The sequence below is a fragment of the Canis lupus genome, chromosome 20 (genome assembly GCF_003254725.2).
Source record: "Canis lupus dingo isolate Sandy chromosome 20, ASM325472v2, whole genome shotgun sequence".
Taxonomy (NCBI): Eukaryota; Metazoa; Chordata; class Mammalia; order Carnivora; family Canidae; genus Canis; species Canis lupus.
The window spans coordinates 35308880-35330205 of NC_064262.1; the positions used below are offsets into that span (position 1 = coordinate 35308880).

Genomic DNA, 21326 nt, shown 5'->3' on the forward strand with positions numbered 1-21326 from the left:
ATGGCTTCTGCAACAGTACCTTCTTCTATTTTCTTCCAATTGTTCTGATCAATACTTCTTGGCCCCAATATCCATTCTTCCTTAGCTCTTCAATGCTGGAGTGCCTTGTGGTCCTACACCCTCCTCTTCTCATGCTGGAGGCCTCTGAGACTCCCATTGTTCCCACTATATGTAGACTGATGCCTTTGAAATCTGATCTTCATTCAGGTCTATCTCCTTAACTTGTGGACACATATATCCATTTGCTTGCTGTACATCTTTATTTGGATACTTGATAGGGATTTTAAACCAAGTATATCCCTGATGGAACTCATCTCTTTCTACCTACTTCCCAAATTTGCCTGTTCTTCTATTCCTTACTTCCATGAATGGCACCACCATGAACCTATTTGCCAATCCAACAACTCAGATGTTGCTCTTGACTCCTTTCTTTCCCTCACTCCTGCAACTGGACCATGATCAAGTCTTCCTCTAAAGTGCATCCCTGTTAATGCCCACTGCTGGATTATCACAATACCTGATAACTGTTTATTTTCCTTTTATTCTTTGCCCCTCCCATCCTTTCTCTCCTCTGTGTTCACAATGACCTCCATAAACTTCATATCTAATGAAGTCACTTCCAGAACTGTCCTAAAACATTGACTATTGACACATTTAGTCAAAAGCTGAGCTTTATTTGTCTTCTATATGCATATATCCCCCCCCAAGCTCTGTCAAATTCTGTTTCCCTTCACAAAACTTAAGCCATATCTGTACACAGGCTTTGGTGATATGAATATGGGATAAATTGAGAAGTATTCTGAGCATACAATTCTCAACAAGGGGTCAGTTTGGTAAAGACTTGTATCACATTAACATGATCCAGCTCCGAGTATGTAACTAAACTTCAATATCTTAACCTGGAATCCAGCAACCTAGGAGACTGCAAGGGAATTTTGGAGATTCACCAGACTTTTAGATGTTTAAATGTTTAAGATTAAATGTTGAGGACCATTAAATGCTGTTTGACATAATTAAAATGAATTAAGTTCTGTGGGGACTTGATAGGATGAAAATATTTTAAGATATATAAGGCAATCTTATCATTATGTGGCATAGTAAAGAACAACATAGGGCGCCTGGGTGGCTCAGTGGTTGATCATCTGCCTTTGGCTCAGGTCATGATCTCGGGGTCCTGGGAACAAGTCCCACATCAGGCTCCCTGCAGGAAGCCTGCTTCTCCCTCTGCCTATGTCTCTACCTCTCTATGTCTCTCATGAATAAATATATAAAAATCTTAAAGGAAAAAAAAAACAGAGTAGAACTTTTTTGTTACAAAATTAGCAATATAAAGAAATACTATTACTAAATTATATGTGGAACAGCAACTATCCCCAACTGGTATGACTGCTAATAGGATGCTAGCCTAGCAATAGTGCTATTGCCCAATATTGGCTGGCAATGACTTGCCACTATTAAGTTACTTACATTATAGGCAGAAGAGTGTAAAATGTCATGGCATTATTGTCAACAGTATTGGAGATTATGTCACCAACTGGGCAGTATAGTAGCTCTTGGTATAGCCATTTTATTATTATCACAACTGAGATCAGGGAAGTCCACTATGGTGATATTGTGCTATCATTGCTATTGTAATTACAGGTAGCATAGCAAGGAACAATTATTGTCACTGATGATATAATACATCCAATAGAGTAGAGCATAGTATGCTGCAGTTATGATTAAATGTATACATTGTATGCTGTTGACTAATGGCATTGAGACTAGTATGAGCAGTAGTAGGAGATAAAGCTATTATACCTATTCTGTTAGACTTAATGTATACTATGGTCTACCAGTGTGCATGATGGAATATTATTACTATCACCATGCCCATGTGGGATGCAGTATAGGTTAGAATAGAATGTGGCTCAGTAGAGCTATATCAGTGTTACTGTCTAGTACTGTTTAAAATTAGAAAATAAAAATTAAAAAATATTTAAATTTAAAATATTTTAAAATATTTAAATATTGTAAAATTTAAAAATAGAACAATCTGTAGGATATGCTAGATATCTTCTTTTTTTGTCAGCTTAACAGTCAACATAAAGTGACCAAATCACAGACAGCACAGGATAAACAGTAATGTCTGAATATTGTCATCATTAGAGTTATGGTGTAGGTTAGGATGGAATGGTTTGAAGAGTGGGCAAAAGAAAAAAGTTAAAAGTATCATTAATAGTATTAAAGCAGAAGAAAGTAGAGGAGGTCAATGCAGCACAGGATGATTTGCAGCTTTGCTTTTACAAAACTGGTTCAAGAAATTGACAGCCTATTGGGTAGTAATATTATTTCTAAGTAGCCTCGTAGTATGAAAATTACCAGAATGAGTATAAGGCATTAATAGTAAAGATAATTAACATAGTAGCAGCTTATAGTTATTGAAATCACTATATCCTAGGCAATCAGGATTCCTCCTTTAGATAGATGGTCTCATTGAAAGCGAAGAAAAAAATAAAGTGCAGATGAATACTGTAACATGGATCCTGTGATTAGCTCCACCACACGGATGAGAAAACAGAGGGTTAAAACTATCAGGTTCTTCGAGCAAAATCACATAAGAGGTAGGTAGTGAAGCTGTCACTGGAGCCTACGTTTGGCTACATGTGACTTCAAAGAACTTGTGTTATATAATATGCATTATATTATCTTTGGTGGTGTCAGAGTAATATGTAAAATGTGGCATATTGTAGTGATAGCAACACTCAGACTAAAAATAATACCAGTAAAAACTAAAATAATACTCCATTTATGGCAGGTTGGTACTTGGCTATCATTGTTACAAGTTAAGAAATAGTGAATGTTATATTTTAGGACACGTCTGGTAACAAATTGATTGCTAAGTAATTGTAAAATAGCCCCATATGTGTAAAATAGCAGCATATGTGTTGCTATCCATTTTTGAGGTACCAATTTATTATGGTATCAAAGTTGTTTTGGGATTTATAGAAATAAAAGGTGTAGACTACCCTGTGTTAGAGAAGTATATGATAGTAGAACATTTTGATATCCCTACCTAATAATGTAAAACAATGTAGCTCTCTCATCATGGCACGCTATTTGTGTATTATTGAGCTGTATTTGTTTGCACTATATTTTATTGCACTGTGTCTATTACATGCAATATAACTATTAAAGAACAATAACGTGATTTTGATTGTGAACATAGCACAGTATATGTAATGATTTAAAACCATAAATTACAAACATTAGGACATTCACAATAAGTGTGGTCAATCAGAATCCTGTTTATCACTGCACTAAACCAAAATGCATTCTGGTATATTTTGTAGATATTTGAATAGTGTACCTTGTCAGTGAACACTTGCTATTTAAGTGTTAGAAAAGTCATGTTAGTATTTTTGCTAAAATTATAGCTATCACACACTAGTTATTATTGTGACCGAATTGCTTCTAGCTCGGAAGCAAGTATGACATGGCTTAGCAGTAATATCATCACAGATGTTGAAATTACAGGACCATCATATACAGTGGTACAGCAAAGGTATTATTTTCAGTATCAGAGATGTCACAGATCCTAAGTGATTGCTGAGTGTCAGGAATTTTGCAAGTTAGCAGTGATGTAAAAATGAGGATGTCATGATCCACAGTCCTGCTTTGAGGCACAGTGATGCTTGGTTAACTATTTCACTGTGAACCTGAAGGTTAAATGGTGGATTTCCAGACACCGGATATATGATAGTGTAGACCTGTGGGCTCCATCAGGTCCTTTTGTTACTGCTACTAAAACTACAGGCCACATTAGCATAGTAGCTGTATTGTTCTTATACCTGGAAGGAAGGAAGTATCCTGTATGTGGGAGGTGGGGGGGAACAGTGTTATTGTTATACAAAGTGTAAAGAGTATAGTTGTGCTGTTACTACTGAAATTGAGGACAGTGGCATTGACTCACCATATTGGGGAATCAGGATATGTGAATTTTCTGTTAAAAAAGTATCACCGAAAGACACAGGAGTAACACTGTGCCGGCATTACAGACAACATAAGGCAATGTGGCTCTGGAACTGCTCTTTACTGAGTCTTGATGATGGCACGTGGCCTGAAAAAAAAGCCACGCGGTGAAAACTGACTTGGTGGCAAAGTGAGCAGAACACAGGCTCCAGGGTTCAATAAGCTGCCTTCGAATTCTGGCTTTGTCCAGTACTGCCTGTGTGACTTGGTCAAGTAGTGTAATCCCTGAGCTTCAGACCTTTCATCTTCAACGTGCATCTCTCCGTGGAATGTGGCTGCTTGAAGGGTAAGGGATGGTGTGGACAGTGCTCACTGGGCAGCCCTGTCCATGGCCAGCACACTGCCACGCTCCCTCCCTACCCTGAGCTTACTGCTATAGCTTGGAGGCTATGTGGTTCAAGGACATTGTAGAATTACTCATAAACACAAAGGCAGTGTGGCTGCAATCTAGTACTTATCTATGGTCAGTGGGGGCATGTCACGCCACAGTGACAATATCTTATTAAAAAGATATCGCTCAAATATTTCTTTCTCATAACTCATTTATTATTAACCATTTGGAGCTAGAATAATTACAATACGGTGCTGTCTGGTTAAGGATTTTGTGGTAGGTTTTTTGTTAATAAGATTCTTGTTAGGGTGGCCCAGATGGCTCAGCAGTTTAGCGCCACCTTCAGCCCAGGGCATGATCCTGGGGACCGGGGATCAAGTCCCATGTCGGGCTCCCTGCATGGAGCTTGCTTCTCGCTCTACCTCTGTCTCTCTCTCTCTCTCTCTCTGTTTCTCATGAATAAGTAAATTTTAAAAATCTTTAAAAAAAAAAAAAAAGATTCTTGGCAGCCTACCATACTGGCTGTAGCAATATAACACACTTCTTAGAGTCTAGGGCCACACAGCACAGTGTAGGCTGAGAGGAGGTACCACCCTGTAGACAGCCCCTGCCGGCAGAGCAATGCGATTTTATGCTTCACTTTATTACATATAATTGTGGGAACAGAAATGATGATATACTGTGCTGAGCTGCACGTTACATTCAAGTAGCAGGATTGCCAGCACGCTGCAGTGATCTGTGCTCTTTATATTTGCAGTTACATGAATATACAGGCATTAGATTATCCTGAGCTACTTCTAGGGCTTCCAATAGTGCCAGTTTGCATGATGTTAAAATACAAATCATGCGGTCACATGTGGACCCGAGAGGCTCCAGTATTGATGACCCTGACGCTTCTCTACACACACATCTGCATGTTGCAAGGCTTTTTCTAGTTCATCTATTGTGATAGCTTCGAAAACTGGCAGCAACAACAGTGTAAGTCAGGGGGTTGACAAACCATGGCCCATATGTCAAATCTGGCTTTCCACCTGTTTTGCAGTTTGTGGGCTAAGAGCTGTGTCTACATTTCCAAATGTTTGGGGGAAAAGAAACCTCAAAAGAAAAATAATATTTTGTGGCATGTGGAAATTTATGAAATTTGAATTTCATTGTCCTTAAGAAAGTTCTGTTGAAACACCGGTGCTTATGTGCTACTGTAAATAGTAGAAAACTATTTCTACTAAAACTATTTAGTAGAGTTAAATAGTTGCACCGGAGCCCATACGGCGTGCAAAGCCTGAAGTATTTACTCTGGCCCTCTGCAGGAAAAGCTTGCTGACCCATGGTTTAAACCATCCCGTGTTACCTGAAATGTGTATGTGAGTAGAAAGTACTGTATTTTGCATGTAGAAAAAAGGGAGCCATTGTATCTTATTACCATATGCCGTTTATAATCATAGTTAACAAAAATGCCACCTCTAATCTACTGCTGCATATTATCTTTATGTGTCCAAATGCTGCTGAATTAGTCTCCCAGAGTAAAAAGTGTTGCCATCTTGACTTACTACCTACCTGGGGGGCCTGGGTACTGGAGACCTAGGGTACACAGTATTGGTGCCTGTGTACATGGCACGTGGTATAGCAATAGTGAAGGGTCAAGGCTGTGGAGTAAGACCCTGCCTCGTACTGGCTCTAGAACCTTTAAATAAGTTGCTTGTTGAGCCTTGGCTTCCTCCTCAGGAGATAGGAACAACAGCAGGTGTGTGAAGTGATGATGTTGTCAAGTGCTCTGCATAATACCTTGTAAATAGAAGGCCTTGATAGATGTGGGGTGGTTCATTCATGCATCTAGCAGATACTTCCTGGGTGTCACTGAAATTGAGGAGTGATTCCAAGCATCAGGAGTTCTGCAGTGAACAGGGCAGGCCTCCCTCCCTGGGTGTGGGAGGAGGAATTGACAGTAAACAAGAATGTGCTGGCTCTCATGCGCGCCACACGGTAAATGAAAGAGCAGGCCAGTGGACAGAGGGAGCATTGCCGGGTGTTCAGCGGAAGGCTGCTGCGGTCTGGATGGCAAGGAGGGGTCTGCATCTGAACACTTTAGGAGGTGACATAGCTGGCTGTCTACGGAACTGAATCTGCAGTGTAGTATCTCCCACTATGTCAGGGATTCCTGACATTGGGGGGGGCCAACATTCATAATTTTGATGCCACGCAGGGATCCAACAGGCCTATGGCATCTTCTAATTTATAAAGACAAAATAAATAAATAAAAAAAATACTTTATAGAGACAAAACCTAATAATTCCTACAGGATTAGATAGAGCAGGATTTCTCAACTTGAGCACTATTGAAATACTCTGTTGAGTAGTTCTTTGTCATGGGGGCTGTCCTGGGCTTTGAAGGATGTTTAACGGCATCCTTGGCTCAACCCACTTGATGCCAGTAGCATCTCCCCTTGCCCTAAACTATGACAACCAAGAAATGTCTCCAGACATTGACAAATGTCCTCTGGAGGGGGGCAAAATTGCCCAAGGTTTGTAATCACTGGCTTAGGGAAAATGATGCCTGCAAAGCCCCCAGCAGGAGTGATGGTTGCCACAAGCTGGATATATGTGGCCATCATTCATGGGAAACGACCCCTTCTGTCTCTCCAGCACACATTCCAATTAGAAGCATCTTCACAAAGTTCCCAAATTGCAGACACTACAAATACAACTTGAGTGTCTGTTAAATTATTACAACCTCCAATATTGATAGTAATAAAATTGTGCTCTTCTGCCTATAATTTTAATATTTTACTATAGTCTCTTATAGCAAGAGAAATAATATTATTATCCTCTGTAGTGCTGTACTGTTCACAATTTAAATAATAATGCTACATTTCCTCAGCTTAAACTATTTTACATGTTAAGTAGTAGTTTTTACCACCACTATAACCATCTTACTTTAGGAATTACATTGTCCTAATACTGTGCTCTTGTCTATGCTGTGTCTTATTACTATTCTACCCTAGATAAATATTGCAATTGTTCTACTATATTTTTTTCTACTATATTTTTATTAATTTTATCTATTCTATACATACATATTTTGTATAATTATATATGTATACATATATATATGAACGATTTCTATCTCTTTAGAAGAATGTTGCTATAATGTTACATGTAATGAATTATAGGAGCCTCTGAATCTGTTACCAATTACAGATGACCCTTGAACAAGTGATTGAACTGTGCAGGTCCCTTTACACACTTATTTTTTTTTATATTAATACAGTTTTCTCTTCCTTATGATTTTCTAATAACATTTTCTTTCTCTAGCTTACTTTTTGTAAGAATACAGTATAATACCTATAACATACAATATGTGTTAACTATTTAGGTTATCAGTAAGGCTTCTGGTCAACAGTTAGGTCAACCTAACTATTAGTAGTTAAGGTATCGGGGAGTAAAAAATTATACACAGATTTTCAACTGTGTGGGGGTGGGATTGGCACCCCTAACCCCTGCGCTGTTCAAGGGTCAACTATATACTGAATGTCACAGCCAAAATTTTAGTAACTAGTTGTACTATATAATGCTTCCATTTTTGCTTTACATTGGTATTTGCAATAGCTTTATTTTTTATTTCTCCTACTCTATTGTAGCTCTATGAGTCAAGGACTGCTCTTATATCATCTGTAGCTTTGTCTCCAGCTCCTAGGACAGTGTTTGGCATATAATAAAAATAAAATCACCACGAACTAGCACAAACCTAGCATTGAATATTTTCTGAGATCTGACTCTGCCCAGTGCAATTTAAAAATACCTTCCTTGTTTGATTAACCTTGTGTGATCCTCACGTCCAACCTAGGAAGTGAACGTGATTACCATCTATTTTATGGATGAAGAAGCAAAGGCATGAGAAGGAAAGTCACTTTCCCAAGGTCATAATACCACATAGCCCCGTTACTGTTGAAATGAGACTCTCTGAATGATGGGCTGAGAAGGAATGAGCAGACAAGGGAGTCTCCAAGGAGTTTGGTCTGAGAAGTTGAGTCAGTCGGAAGGAAAGAGTTTGGTGGAAGGGGATCAAGATTTCTGCTCTAAACACATTATGTTGGAGAAAACTATTAGATATCCAAATAGATAAATGGAGTGGCCCATCGATTGGAGTCAGTGAGGGAACAGAGACTCTGAGACACTGGGTAGGTTGTTCACATGAATGTGATGCCTGATGATGCCATAAGCCAACAGTATGACTCAACTATGCTATCTTCATGTCACAAGGTACTAAAAATGATGCCATACTACTGCTCAGAACAGGGAGTGGATTTATATATAGTGAATAGATAGGGAGTAAAATTATAAATATTTACCAGACACATATTTTATATCATTAGTATTCAGTTATGGATATAATTATATATTTAACCTATTGTTGCCAGTTCTTTAGAAATATAAAGGAGAGTGGTAGGTCATGCAATGCTATTTTTTTTTATAAAAAAATACATTATGGTTGTTTGTGTAAATGCATTTTGATACTTGTGTGGGCAACAAATGAATTCATTCACTTAGTGTGCAGAAGTGAATAATATCAATGACCACTGTGGTTACAATACTATATAGCCCCATCCTTGTTGAAATTTTGACAGCTTAGCAGGGTACAGTATTATTACATTATTAACAACAGTGGAGGCATTAGAATTTTAAGAAATAAAGCAATGTAATATTGTTATTCTTATAAATACTGGCATCATTTTAGGATAAGGAAGAATGATTACATCAGTTTTTCTAAAACATCAACAGCATAATGTGGGTTTTTTTTTTTTTTTAATTTCAGTGGCATTCTCCCCATGACTTTTAGATGTCTATCTTATAAAATAAGGCATTCTCAATTCTACTGAGGCATGGAAATTATTCCACTTTATTTGGTAACCATGATCCAGTGGAATCTGTTTTCTTTGGTTCAGGATCCAGTGTTTTAGGAATGCTTACACGTCTGGGTAGTTTCACATCTTGTAATATTTGAGATCTAATTTCATCCCTTGTTTATGGGGAAAGACAGAAGCCAAATGCTCAAGCAATAAGCCTTGGGAGTCATTTATAGTCATTGTTTTTTCCCTCCGTCAAGCCTTTTCAGAATGAATTCCTAGGATTTACAACTTTATTTCTATTCCTAAATAGTTCAACACTTGAGTATTATGGGAGCTTGCATTCTTATCCAAATTATGATGTCTATTGAAGTTTAGTTCAAAAAAAAGTCAAGGTTCTTTGTAATAAACTCTTCCCATGTAGATGATATTTTGGTTTACTTCTGTAAATATTTTTATAACTGAGAGTGAAGCACCTAAACAATTGTGAAATATTTGTCTAGAATCTACTTTAGAATGAAGTCTCTGCCAACAACCATCCTTTCCCAGTATCTGAAATGGGTGACTTTTCTGTGCAATAGAATTTCTGTATTCTCAGCAATAATGCAAAAATCAAAAGGTGATGATTTTAATATACTTTATTTAAAAAGTACACAGTTTTAAATTGGTTTCAATGGGTTTCAAGCCGAAGGGACATTGCCCATTCGCAGTCCCGTTTCTGATGAAGGGTGATTATCATGTAGCAAACTCACATCTGCATGACTGGCAAAGTAAAAAGATAACTTTTTTTGTCAACATATCGTTAAGAGTTTATATCACGCACAGTTTAAAATCATGAGATGCTGATGGTTGGACTATATTTCATGTCTCCTATGTCGCACCATATTTTGGTTCACAGTTTATCCATAATTTAGCATGCCAAGAGAACATCTCAGTCAGTGTCACCTTGAGAAGAGCATTAAGAGCAGAGGGAAGAGGGTAAGGACCATCTTGGCCTGCAGAGTCCGTGCACCTCCACACTCTCTTGCATTCTCCTACAAGGAAAGACAGTCTGTTAGAGCCTTATAGATTCCAAGATGCCTTCAACTTTCCAAGCTATAACGAGTCCCCAGACCTCTCTTCTGCTCTCCAAAGTAGGAATCAAGTCTTTTGGACCCCAGATGATACAAGGAAATGGACTCGTCTAAATTTCATCAAATTTATGATGAGAATTTCTGATTTCAGTTGTCAGTGCATAAAATGTTCCAAATCACTCTGTGCATACTATTTATTTTTTTAAAAAATCTTATTTATTTATTCATGAGAGACACAGAGAGAGAGAGGGAGGCAAAGACACAGGCAGAGGGAGAAGCAGGCTCCATACAGGGAGCCTGACACGGGACTTGATCCCGGGTCTCTGGGATCACACCCTAGGCTGAAGGCGGTGCTAAACCACTGAGCCCAGGGATCCCCTGTGCATGCTATTTATTATGCAGAACACTCAAGAGGCAAAGGGCTATTGGTGGAGGAGATGTCTGTTGTGATCAAATTAGAACAGCAGAATATCGGCCTTCTAATGTTTTCCTGTCAGAATGCAAGTAGAAGTTGACATGCAAGGGGCCTGATCATTTCAGAAACAGCTATAGAAGGTTTTGTGGGTGTCTTCTTCCTTTTCATTTGGGGGAAAGCAGGACTTTATTTTATAAAAATGAAATCATAGTATGTAATCCTTTCTACAGAATGCTTTTTACCCCCTGGTTGATGGAAATTCTTCCAATTCCATTTCATTGAGCTGCATGTTATTATCAATGAGCTTTCATTTTCTGCTCTGCCCTTTATTGCTACGAAGAGTGGTGAGTGCAGGTCATTTACCAGTCCATGATGTTCATCTGTGCCCCTGTCTATGGTAAAGATGCCCAGGAGTGGGAGTGCAGGGCAAGCACTGTTTTTGCTTTTGGTGTCTGTAGCTGGAGATTTCATCATTAGACCTGTATGTATTGATCACACAGTAACTTGTATTCTTCATGCCCTTGGGTTTATTTTTGTATATGGATGTTTGACTTAGCAATTTTAAAAATCTCTTTATGATTTGGTTTATCAATAATTTTCAAGTTGTTTAAATTGGTTATTGACTTTAAATTATCTTTTGCCAGTGAAAATTATATATAATTTTTATATAAATAAATTCTGTTTTTCTTCCATAGCTGTCTGGTCTTAGATAGGAAGATTTCTCCAACCCCTAAAATTTCTTGTGAGACTACTATTTTATCATTTAAATGTAATTTATATTTTCCCTTTTGAATTGAATCTTTCTCATATCTAAGAATTGCTATGCTGTCCTCCTGACCTCATCTTAATAGGTCCAGAAACCTACAGAAAAAAACACTAACTTTTTGAATGTTTATCTTATATCTATTTACCAAAGTAAATTATAATTCCAGAAGATTTTTACTCTAGTGGCTCTAGTTGTCTATGTAGGCATTCTGGTTTTAACTGAATTGATTTTAGAGTTTGGGAACTATTATTTGTATTTGAATTTTACATAAAGTTTTTTTTAACTTTATTTATTCACGAGGGACAGAGAGAGAGAGAGGCAGAGACACAGGCAGAGGGAGAAGCAGGCTCCATGCAGGGAGCCCGACATGGGACTTGATCTGGGGTCTCCAGGATTACGCCCTGGGCCAAAGGCGGCAGCGCTAAACCGCTGAGCCACTTGGGCTGTCCATACATAAAGATTTTTTATTTGAATTTTATCATTCAATTTTATCAAAGACCTTTCCAGCACATATTTGTATAATATGTTGCTACTGAACACTCCCTTGAACATAGAGGCAAATATTCTCAATAAATTCCAAGTTCTTCTTGGTACTAAATTAATTCTAACATCTTTTCTAGGACTTGGAGAGTTTAACATTAGAATTATTTGCTATTTAAAGGTGGGACGTAGCCCATCAGTTGGCCTTGGTGGCATTTTTAAAAATAGAGATTGTCCCAGGCTCCCTATGATAATAGGGAGGTCTAGGCAAGCTTTGTATTTTTCAAAATGAAGTGGAGTTAATTTTTAAATTTCTATTATTTTTGCTAGACTAAAAAGCTTCTTTGTGGGTGGTACTTTTAAGTTCACCTTTCTCAGTGCTAAGTTTAATTTTTTTCTGATGTAAAACGGAGTGCCTTTGTAAACGGAGTGCCTTTGTAGTTGTGCCTTCAGATGGTGAGGGGGTTTGCAGGCTTATCATTCCACCTGCATCAATTGTGACTCTTGATCTGATATCAGTATTACCACTTCTACTTTACATAAATTTCTTGTAAATAAAAGGCTGTCTAAAAGTAAGCAAGGGAAAATAATTTGAGCTACAATTTGAAATAAGTAAACCAAGATGGTCAGAGCTACATTGCATGTAATAGTGTAAAGTAATAAAACTATAGCACATCCATAATAGGAAAGATAATAAAGAGGCTTTAAGATATATACACAGATACAGTAAAACCATTAAGCACAGACTGAATATGAAGGCATTGAGGGGTTGAAAGTAGAGCACCATTAGCTTTCCATTGATTTGCCTGAAAGGATTTGTTTTCTCACAAGCAAACTTCTTAGCTACAGTTTTTTGACAATTATGAGACTCTCATGGTGAATCTGGTGGGAAAAGAGAACAAGCAGGGTTCAAAGACTTACCTCAGGATGGAAGCCATGACAAGACTCCGGACGCCTTCTGATCTTCTGGGCCTTTAAACGTTCACACTTAAGGGATTCGTTATGTTGACTGTAGTTAAGGCATATTGCCAAGATGTCACTTTCCCTTACTCTGTATGTTGGAGGTCAAACCTTGGCACTAATCTCCAGTAATGACTTTTCTCTCTCCAACTGTGGAAAGGCTGTCATTTCCCCCTCTCTAATACTTCTCCTCTGGTTTTCTTACTGTCCATCCCCCTTACCAGCTTCCGCAGCAGGGGCTGGACCTACGCACAAAAGGATATACCTGATTTCAATGGGCGCCATGGTGATGGGGGTCATGGACTCACACAGGCAGCTGCTGTCCACCACCACCATGAACAGATTGCTGCTTGGAATTTGTTGGATGACAAAGGACCTGTTAGAACATGAAGCACAGAGACAGTGAATGGTCATTTACCATCTGTCAAGTCAAAGATCCTGAGGAAAACTCCCCTGGGGAGTTAACTCCTCTAATATTTTGGAAAACAGTTTTCAGAGACTGCCTTACTACTAAAGTTGCCTCCTTGCATGCAGCTCTTCATTTTTAGATGTTAAGCTTCACTAAAAAGACAACAGTTTATAACCTATGGCTACAGCTACATACAGCTCATAAAACTCACGTGGGAAGACTGGTGTGTTATGCGTACAAAACAAGAGAGTCAGATTGGCTATTTCCTCCCAATTTCCAAGGCTATGGAGTCAGGCTTTTCCAAGCCTCACTTCCTTCTCCCAGTTTACATGCAATATTCTTTGTCTCTCTCTTCCCCAAATGAAGTGAACTTTCTAGAGCCTTCCCTGTTCCGCTTTGCACAATGTCTGCCCATAATAGAAGTACAATGTTTGTGTGAGATTAATGCTGGTTGTATAGGAGTTTCACAGTTCCGAGGCCATGTGTGCAGTTGCTCAGGCTGTATGGCAGCGTTGACATCTGGATCCATCAGGACAGCTAGTCCAATGGAAGTAAGCCTAAGGGCACCTGCTCTCTCATCACCCGACACGGTGAAATGACAAAGTAACGCCACCATAAAAACACTCCTGGAACAAGAAATACTACTGACTCTTTGGAGAAGCAAATTAGAGAACAAAATCTCACATTATTCCAGAGCAAACAGATTAGCTAAATGTTTAGCCCCAAACCTAGACCCCTGTCATATAATTTTTCATGACATTTCACTGAATTCCATTCATTTGGATGAGATAGACTGTAACATAACAAAGTAGTCAATTTCTCTGTTAAGTTTTACCTTCTTTCATCTTTCAACAAATTTGTTCTATTCTCTAAAGTGTATCACCACAGCTTACTAAAATCAGACAACAAAGAAGAATCTTTCTGTTTTGTGGGAAATTATAAAGAAGAGAAAGGACTACCTTTCTTATTTTTATCTATTACCACCTCTCATCCTTATCCAAGGATGGCTCAGAGATTATAACACAGCTGGTTTCTTGTCTACAAATACCTGATGCCTATTTATATAAGATCCTGCAATTATGTTCCTTTAAAAAAAAAAAATCCAGGGCAGCCTGGGTGGCTCAGCAGTTTAGCACTGCCTTCAGCCCAGGGTGTGATCCTGGACACCCGGGATGGAGTCCCACGTTGGGCTCCCTGCATGGAGCCTGCTTCTCCCTCTGCCTGTGTCTCTGCCTCTCTCTCTCTCTCTCTCTCTCTCTCTCTCTCTCTCTCTCTGTGTCTCTCATGAATAGATAAATAAAATCTTTTAAAAAAAAATCCATAGCAGGAACAAGGCATGCCTTTGCTCAAAGATGTTTCCTCGATGCCTATACCACCATCAATTCTCTGGAACATGGACTCTCTGACCTCCCACTCTTCTCCAGTACTCTACTTGGCTTGAGAAAAAAAATTCAACCTTGCCGACTGACTAAGACTTTAAAATTGTTGGCTTTACCTCCTCCTTTTAGCACTAGGTACTTTCTCACCTCTGCAATAACATTGCTCTAGTAGGTGGCCTCTTTGTAATGGATTATGCCTATCAGAATAAAAATAACCTACCTGAGATGGCGCTCATCAGAGAACCAATGATTTCCATAGTGGCAGCAAGTTAATAGTCTCAACGGCAAAGTGAAACTGAGATCATACAACTCTTTAAAGAACAAATGATTGACTAGAATATTAAGCCAAATGAATCTAACAGATGGCCAATGAAGGAAAAAGATATTAAAATACGAAATAAAGGCTCCAAAGGGAGAGAATATTTCCCAATTGAAGAAAATTTTGACTTTGTTTTTCATTAGAAGGACCCATTCATGACGAAACTTCAGATCATCAAGGATACAGACCAATCCTAAAAGCTTCTCTAGAAACAAATTACTTAAGGAAGAATGAGAATGACACACACTTCTCAAAGGGGGACTTAAGATGAAGAAAACAGAGCAACATTTTTAAAGTTTTGAGGGAATGGAGAAAAGGAAATAAAAAGTATGTCAGAATCCAGAGGAAAACAGATTCTAACAAACTGGAGATATAGGTAGAAAAATTAAGAATAATTACTGAACATAAACTGAAGAATGAAAATCTGATTAACCCAAGAGAGCATGGTAAATAACACACATGTGTGCGTGCACACACACACACACACACACAACTGCTGGTAGAAGGTAAAATTATTACCAATCACAATTAATGTCTGTTGGTTAGATTCACACATTAAAAGGCAGAAACTCAAAAACAAAATTGATTTTTAAAAAAAGGCAGGGACTCTTAAATAAAAACCTCAGCATTATGCTGTTTGTAAGGAGACACACCTAAAACAGAATGACATGAGAGGACAAGAAAACACCAGAAAAATGCTAACAACAAGAGAGGGACAGGTTTAGTAGTGTTCTTCTATAAAGATTCAGAGGGAAATGATTAAATGTAATAAAGAAAATAGTTCATACTGAAAAGCAGTATAGTAGTATAATAAGATAAGATACAAACTTTTACGATCAGGGTGTACAAACTGATAGAAATGGCACAAGTGATTGATGAACACATAATCTATTTAAAAATGGAGTGAAAATTATTCATATTGGAACAACAGAGAATATACACTATATTCAAACACAGGAAACTGTAATGCATTCCAAAGAGGAGAAAGCATCACTGACATATTCTTTTCGGGTAGGGTACAGTTAGAAATTAATAGCAAGAAATATATAAACAGTGAAAAAAAAAGAAATATATAAACAGTGGAAATTAAAAATGGAAAAAAAAACCACATTCAATTAATTCTTGACAACTTAAGAACAGCCCAGACTCAAATCTGTGCAGTATGACCTTAAATATATTTACTGGGGAAAAATAGTTTGCCAATGAATGAACTAAGTTTTTGGATGGAGAAGCTGGAAAAAATAAGAACACAAGCCTGCACCTGTGCCCCTACCCTTGGTCTTCCGCCTGGCACCCTGGGTTAGTACTGACGCCTCTCTCCAAAGCCAGTTTTCAGGCTTCTCCAACGATGGGGCTGATGGAAGGGGGATGAGGGGTGACCAGTGCATAGCTCCCCTCGTCCACCTTCAGCTCACAAACATGCCGTCACATCTCCCACCTCAAGAAAAAACAAAACTCTCCTCTTGACCTCACCTTCAGCTAGCACCTTATTTCTCTGTCCTCTTTCATAGCACAATTCCTAAAAAGAATTCTCTGCAATCTGTCCACTTCCCCGCACTCCTCCTTCTTTCACAAATCCCCTGCAATTCTTCTGTAGTCCCCTCCACTCCACTGAATTGGTCAAGGACCCAGTGATCTGACTCCCTTTTTTCTCAGTCTCTTGTGCCTCTGCTTCCTCCTTACTTGTTCCCTGTCCACCCTTCACCAGAGACTACAGTTTCCATGGGAGGAAGGCTGCATCCATCTGCCGCAGCTCTCTGTTATCCCCGGCACCAAGAGCTGTGCCTGGAACTGAGCAGATTCCCAGCAAATATTTGCTGACTCAGTGACAAAAGGAATTTATAAAGATAAAAGTGAAAGAATAAATGCAAATAAAACCGTGAAGATAATTGAAAGAACCAAACTCTGGTTTAAAAGAACATTGACATAAATCAGCCTTTGGCACAAAAGAAAGAAGTCACAAAGTCACATTAAAACCCAAACGATCCAGAGGCATTTAAGCATTTTAAGTGGCTATTATGTATGCCATGGCAAATAATTTGGAAAGTTAGAGCAAACACACCTTTGGGGATAAAGTATAAATTATCAACATTTGGCCAAGCTGTAAAAACACAAGCAGACCGGTGGCCATGAAAAAAACCTGAAATGCTCATTGAGAATCTACCCACAAGTGAATGCAACCAAGTCACCCAAAGAACAGATATGAATGTGTTCACAGAAAATCCATGTGAACCCACTGACCAACTACTAGAATAAAAGAAGTCAGCGAACTGGCCAGTTACATAATCAGCATATAAAAAACCACCACCTCTCCCTGGACACAGGCAATAACTGATGGAAAAAAATATTTATGTAATAAAGAACCATTGAAAGTATCAATAATGACTATGAAATGCCTAAGAAAAAATCTAGTAAAAGACTTCTTTTTGAAGAAAATGACCAAACTTTTAAAAAGACAATCTAAGAATTGGGGAAAAGTAAGATGGCTGTAGAAAAGAGCACTTATCTACAAAAGATTCCATTTCTCTTTCAATGGCCCCTTAATTTAAGCAAAGGAATTCAAACAGATTTTATTGGGATTTTTGATTGACGGAATTCGAGGTAATGATCCTAAGAGTCGTTCAGAAGAGTAAATTCAAAGAATAGTTTGCACAATTGCATAAACTTAGTTTTAGGAAAAGGGAAGCAAAGCCAAGGCGTGTGCCCTCACCAGTATCAAAACCCATGAGAGGATTTGTAGAAGAGGAAACACAGATGGACACCTGACACATAGAGGGGGGTTCAATCTCACTAAAAGTTAAAAGAGAAGATGAGACTAAAGTAATGACATGCACTTTGTACTAGCAGATTGGCAAACATTTAATCTATGGCAATGTCAAAGGACGGCATCTGAAGCAGTAAACATCATTCTACACTATTGGTGGGCAAGTGAACTTTTATAGCCACGAGGAGAACTATCTGTTATTATTACAGCAGAAGTCATGGAGATCCTATTTTTTCAGTAGTTTCACTTCTCAGTAAGATATTCCTGCTCAGGAACCTAAGACGTCAGGTGCAAAGACTTGGTAACCCTTGGTAACTGTTCATTGAGAAGAGAAAAAATAAAAAAATCCACCTCAAAGCCCATCAACAGAGGAAGGACTAAGCAAGCAACAGTGTGTCCATTCTGTGGTCTAGTTGGCACCAGATGAAAGGGGAAAGGAGGTTGTTTATTGTCGGAAAGAATACCCCAGACACAGTAAGTGAGAAAGCAGTGTCCCAAAACTGTAATAAAGTATGACTATTTAAGCATATTTAGAAATATTCATCTAAGAATATTAAATTCTGCTACAGAGAACAAGAAAAATAAGTGGGGTGGATAAGGTGTATCAGATGTGTTAGGGATAGCAAATCAGTAAGCAATGCATGACTCACGTTAGTCACAGAAAGAATTAAATGTACTAAATAAGCAGACCGCATGTGAGCCGAACACACAAAACAGAGCATATGGAGTGTCTTCCTAGCAATAAGAAGAAATGAAAGTACCAAATAAAATGAAATATTTATAAGGCACAGATTATGTCATCTCCAGATTGAGAGCTCTCACTTATGTCATCCTTAAATCAACCCACTGGCAACTCCTATTCTCTGCCTGAGACGCGCGGATGAAAGTCCTAGTTGCCCAGCAGGCCGGAGGCAAGCTTCAAACTTGCTTTCTCCCCCAAGAAGCAAGCCTGTGTGGGCCCGAGGCACCTTCTGTCTGCTGCCCCCACCCCTTAAGTCTGGTCCTTCCACCAAGTCATCAGGGGGAGAGGGAGCCAGGGAGCAGGCCAGAGGCTGGAAGGAAGGGAGGAAACTGACTGGGGGTGGGGTGGGGGGGGGTCGTACCTGTCAATAGAAATGAACTTAATCTGTAACACTGAAGTTCTTTAGAAGGAACATGTGCTCCAGGATCTTTCAAACATTTATAAGATGGGATGTGATGCTGAGGGCTGAGTACTGCCTTTCTTCTTCTGCAAGAGAAAACTGGGACTAAGAGAGGGTAAGTCCACCGTTACAGAAGCTGCATGAGCACGACACGCTTGGGCCCATGTTAGAGGTGGGGGAACAAGAGGCTGGGTACCTTCTGGAGTACCAGGGGCAGCCTGCAAGCCTCTGCGGCCCCGATGGCGGGGGGCCTCCCAGCGCAGGGCAGCAGACCTGCTGTCTGGTGTGGGAATCATCCACGCTCTTGTTCGAGGGCAGACCCAGAGCGATCCTCGCTTAAGGACGAGGGTAACACATTTCTTCTCTTAGGAGAAGGCCCCCCAAGTGCTCTCAATGAAGCCCCAGCAGCAAACTTCTCTTTTCGCCCCAAATCCTAGGAGATGAAAAGCCCTGCACGCAGCTATCCTGAGGCGGAGGGAAACAACCCCCTACAAAGGATTTGCCAGCGGAAAGATTAACTGCTTTTCCATATTTTAAAGACTTACTGTCTGCTTATTAACATGGTGCTTCGGAGGGGTCTGGGCAATGTTAGCTGTACATTTATGTGCACAACGTGTATTTATGGCCCAGGGTGCAGGGTTGAACTTCATAAAACACACCTCCATCCAGCTGGGCCCCGCAGCCAGACTGACATCATTGTGCAAGGAGCTGTGGCCTGGGTTTGCCTGGGGGCCGAAAAAGGCAGCAGGGAAATGCCTCAGCAGAGCATCACGGGCCGTCTCTAAGCAGGGATAGGTCAAAATGCGTGAAATAAATTAGGTCCTCCAGGGAAAGAGGAGGGAAGAGGGAGGCAATTCTGATGTGTCCATTGCCGGAACTGAAATAACCCAGTCCTCCTTTTTCCACTGGATATAGCCTGAGAAGGACTAGTGGGGGGAGAATGATGTGATTTCAAGACGGCCTCCCCCTGACAAGAGCCTGTTAGCCGCGCGCTCTCCGCTAAGAGGGGCTTTGGTGGCCAGATGAGGGAAGCGATCACGCCGCTGCCCTAATGCCCTAATGCGCTCCCGGGACAAACATGCATAACGGGAGGACCGGGATCAGATACCCAGAGGCCCCACGACGAACATTTGGAGAACTTGGTTGGCTTGTCCTTTATTAATTAGGTACAGAATGGTGGCTTGACAAATGATTGGGGCGGGAAAGCCTCTTTAAAAAATATTTTGAAGTCTTTTACCCTTTATAGATTTTTTTTCACCATTTTGAAATTCTCAGATTTCATCCTAACATAAAATAAAAGACAATGAGTAAGTCACAGGGGATTTATATCAATTCAGCTCTGATCCTGTCCTTTGGAGTACTATTCTCCAGGTGGGCTGGGCACATAACTGTGGTTCTCCAATGGGATCTTACTCTCTTTAGGGGGAGAAAGATACCTGTCTTCCCTCAACATGCTCCCAAATGCCCTACACTGACCCAGACCCATAACTTGGTGGCAGTGGCGGAGGCGGGGAGGGGGAATGGGGGGAAGCAAACATTTGGTGACTATTTAAATTTACACTAGAAATTAAATATTGATGATGTGTTTTGGCATAACTCCACAGCCATTCTATCAAACAGCATGGGAGGGGGGAGGTGCAGGGGAGCTCCAGCACCTATTCATCCTCAGTCCAAAGAACATAAAAGAATAAATAGCAGTGCCTCACCTGCTCACCCCCCAGAACTGTCAGGACTTAATAGAAGCATGAAACAATTCCTTCCCTCCTTCCTTTTTGACTGTTTTCCAGCCTACTATCTTGAGTTCCTGCTTCTTCATCTCGAAATGATATCTTGTAGAGATTCCAGAACATTCTGACAACTTTACGTTAGTACAGTTAGGCCAGGCTAGTTGCCTACTCTGATTTCGTATCAAGTTCAAAGGTCTACATTATTTTTTCTACAAGCTTCTAGCTTCTAGCTGCTTCAGTAATTACCCAGCTGCAGTGCAACAGTCTCATCATGGCTTGTCTTCTTACAACACAGCTTGGCCTTTGGTGCCTCCTGTGCAGCCCAGCATCCAAATGCTGGCTCTCTCCTGAGGCTATGATGGGTTCTTCAGAGGACCCATAGCTCCTCAACTTGCCCCAACTGGGCCACCCACACACTACCAGCAGCAGTTACTGCAAACTTCTTGCCTGATGTGTAGACTGGATGAGGTCCATCCGGAGAGCAGCCATCTTGTTGGATTTAAGGAAGATGACAGCTCTCTTCCACACTGCCCACCTGACCCTTGGGAAACACAGATCTTTGCTGGCCCAGACATAGGCCATTTCAGTGCTACCCCTTCTCCCACCTTTGTGCTTTCCTTCCAGGTCTCTTTGCCCTGTTCAGACAGACACAAGGACATATTAGTACATCTGTTCCCTAGCATACATTTGACCAGGGCTGGACTTGCCCT

General features: G+C 39.9%; 1 protein-coding gene across 11 annotated transcripts in view; it reads right to left on the reverse strand.

The window, feature by feature from the left end:
• Window positions 1-9805: 9805 nt before the first annotated feature.
• The window catches only part of CACNA2D3 (calcium voltage-gated channel auxiliary subunit alpha2delta 3), a 945794-nt gene continuing 934273 nt past the window's right edge, over window positions 9806-21326 (reverse strand). For 10 of the 11 annotated variants that reach the window (XM_049098270.1, XM_049098267.1, XM_049098269.1 and 7 more), the window contains 3 exons: window positions 13135-13252; window positions 12838-12915; window positions 9806-10216 (listed from right to left, as the gene is read on the reverse strand). In XM_049098270.1, coding sequence (XP_048954227.1) covers window positions 10124-10216; window positions 12838-12915; window positions 13135-13252 — 289 coding nt within the window. In that variant the 3' untranslated portion in view covers window positions 9806-10123. The remainder of the gene's footprint in view (window positions 10217-12837; window positions 12916-13134; window positions 13253-21326) is intronic. The other variant, XR_007404330.1, reaches the window with a different exon arrangement.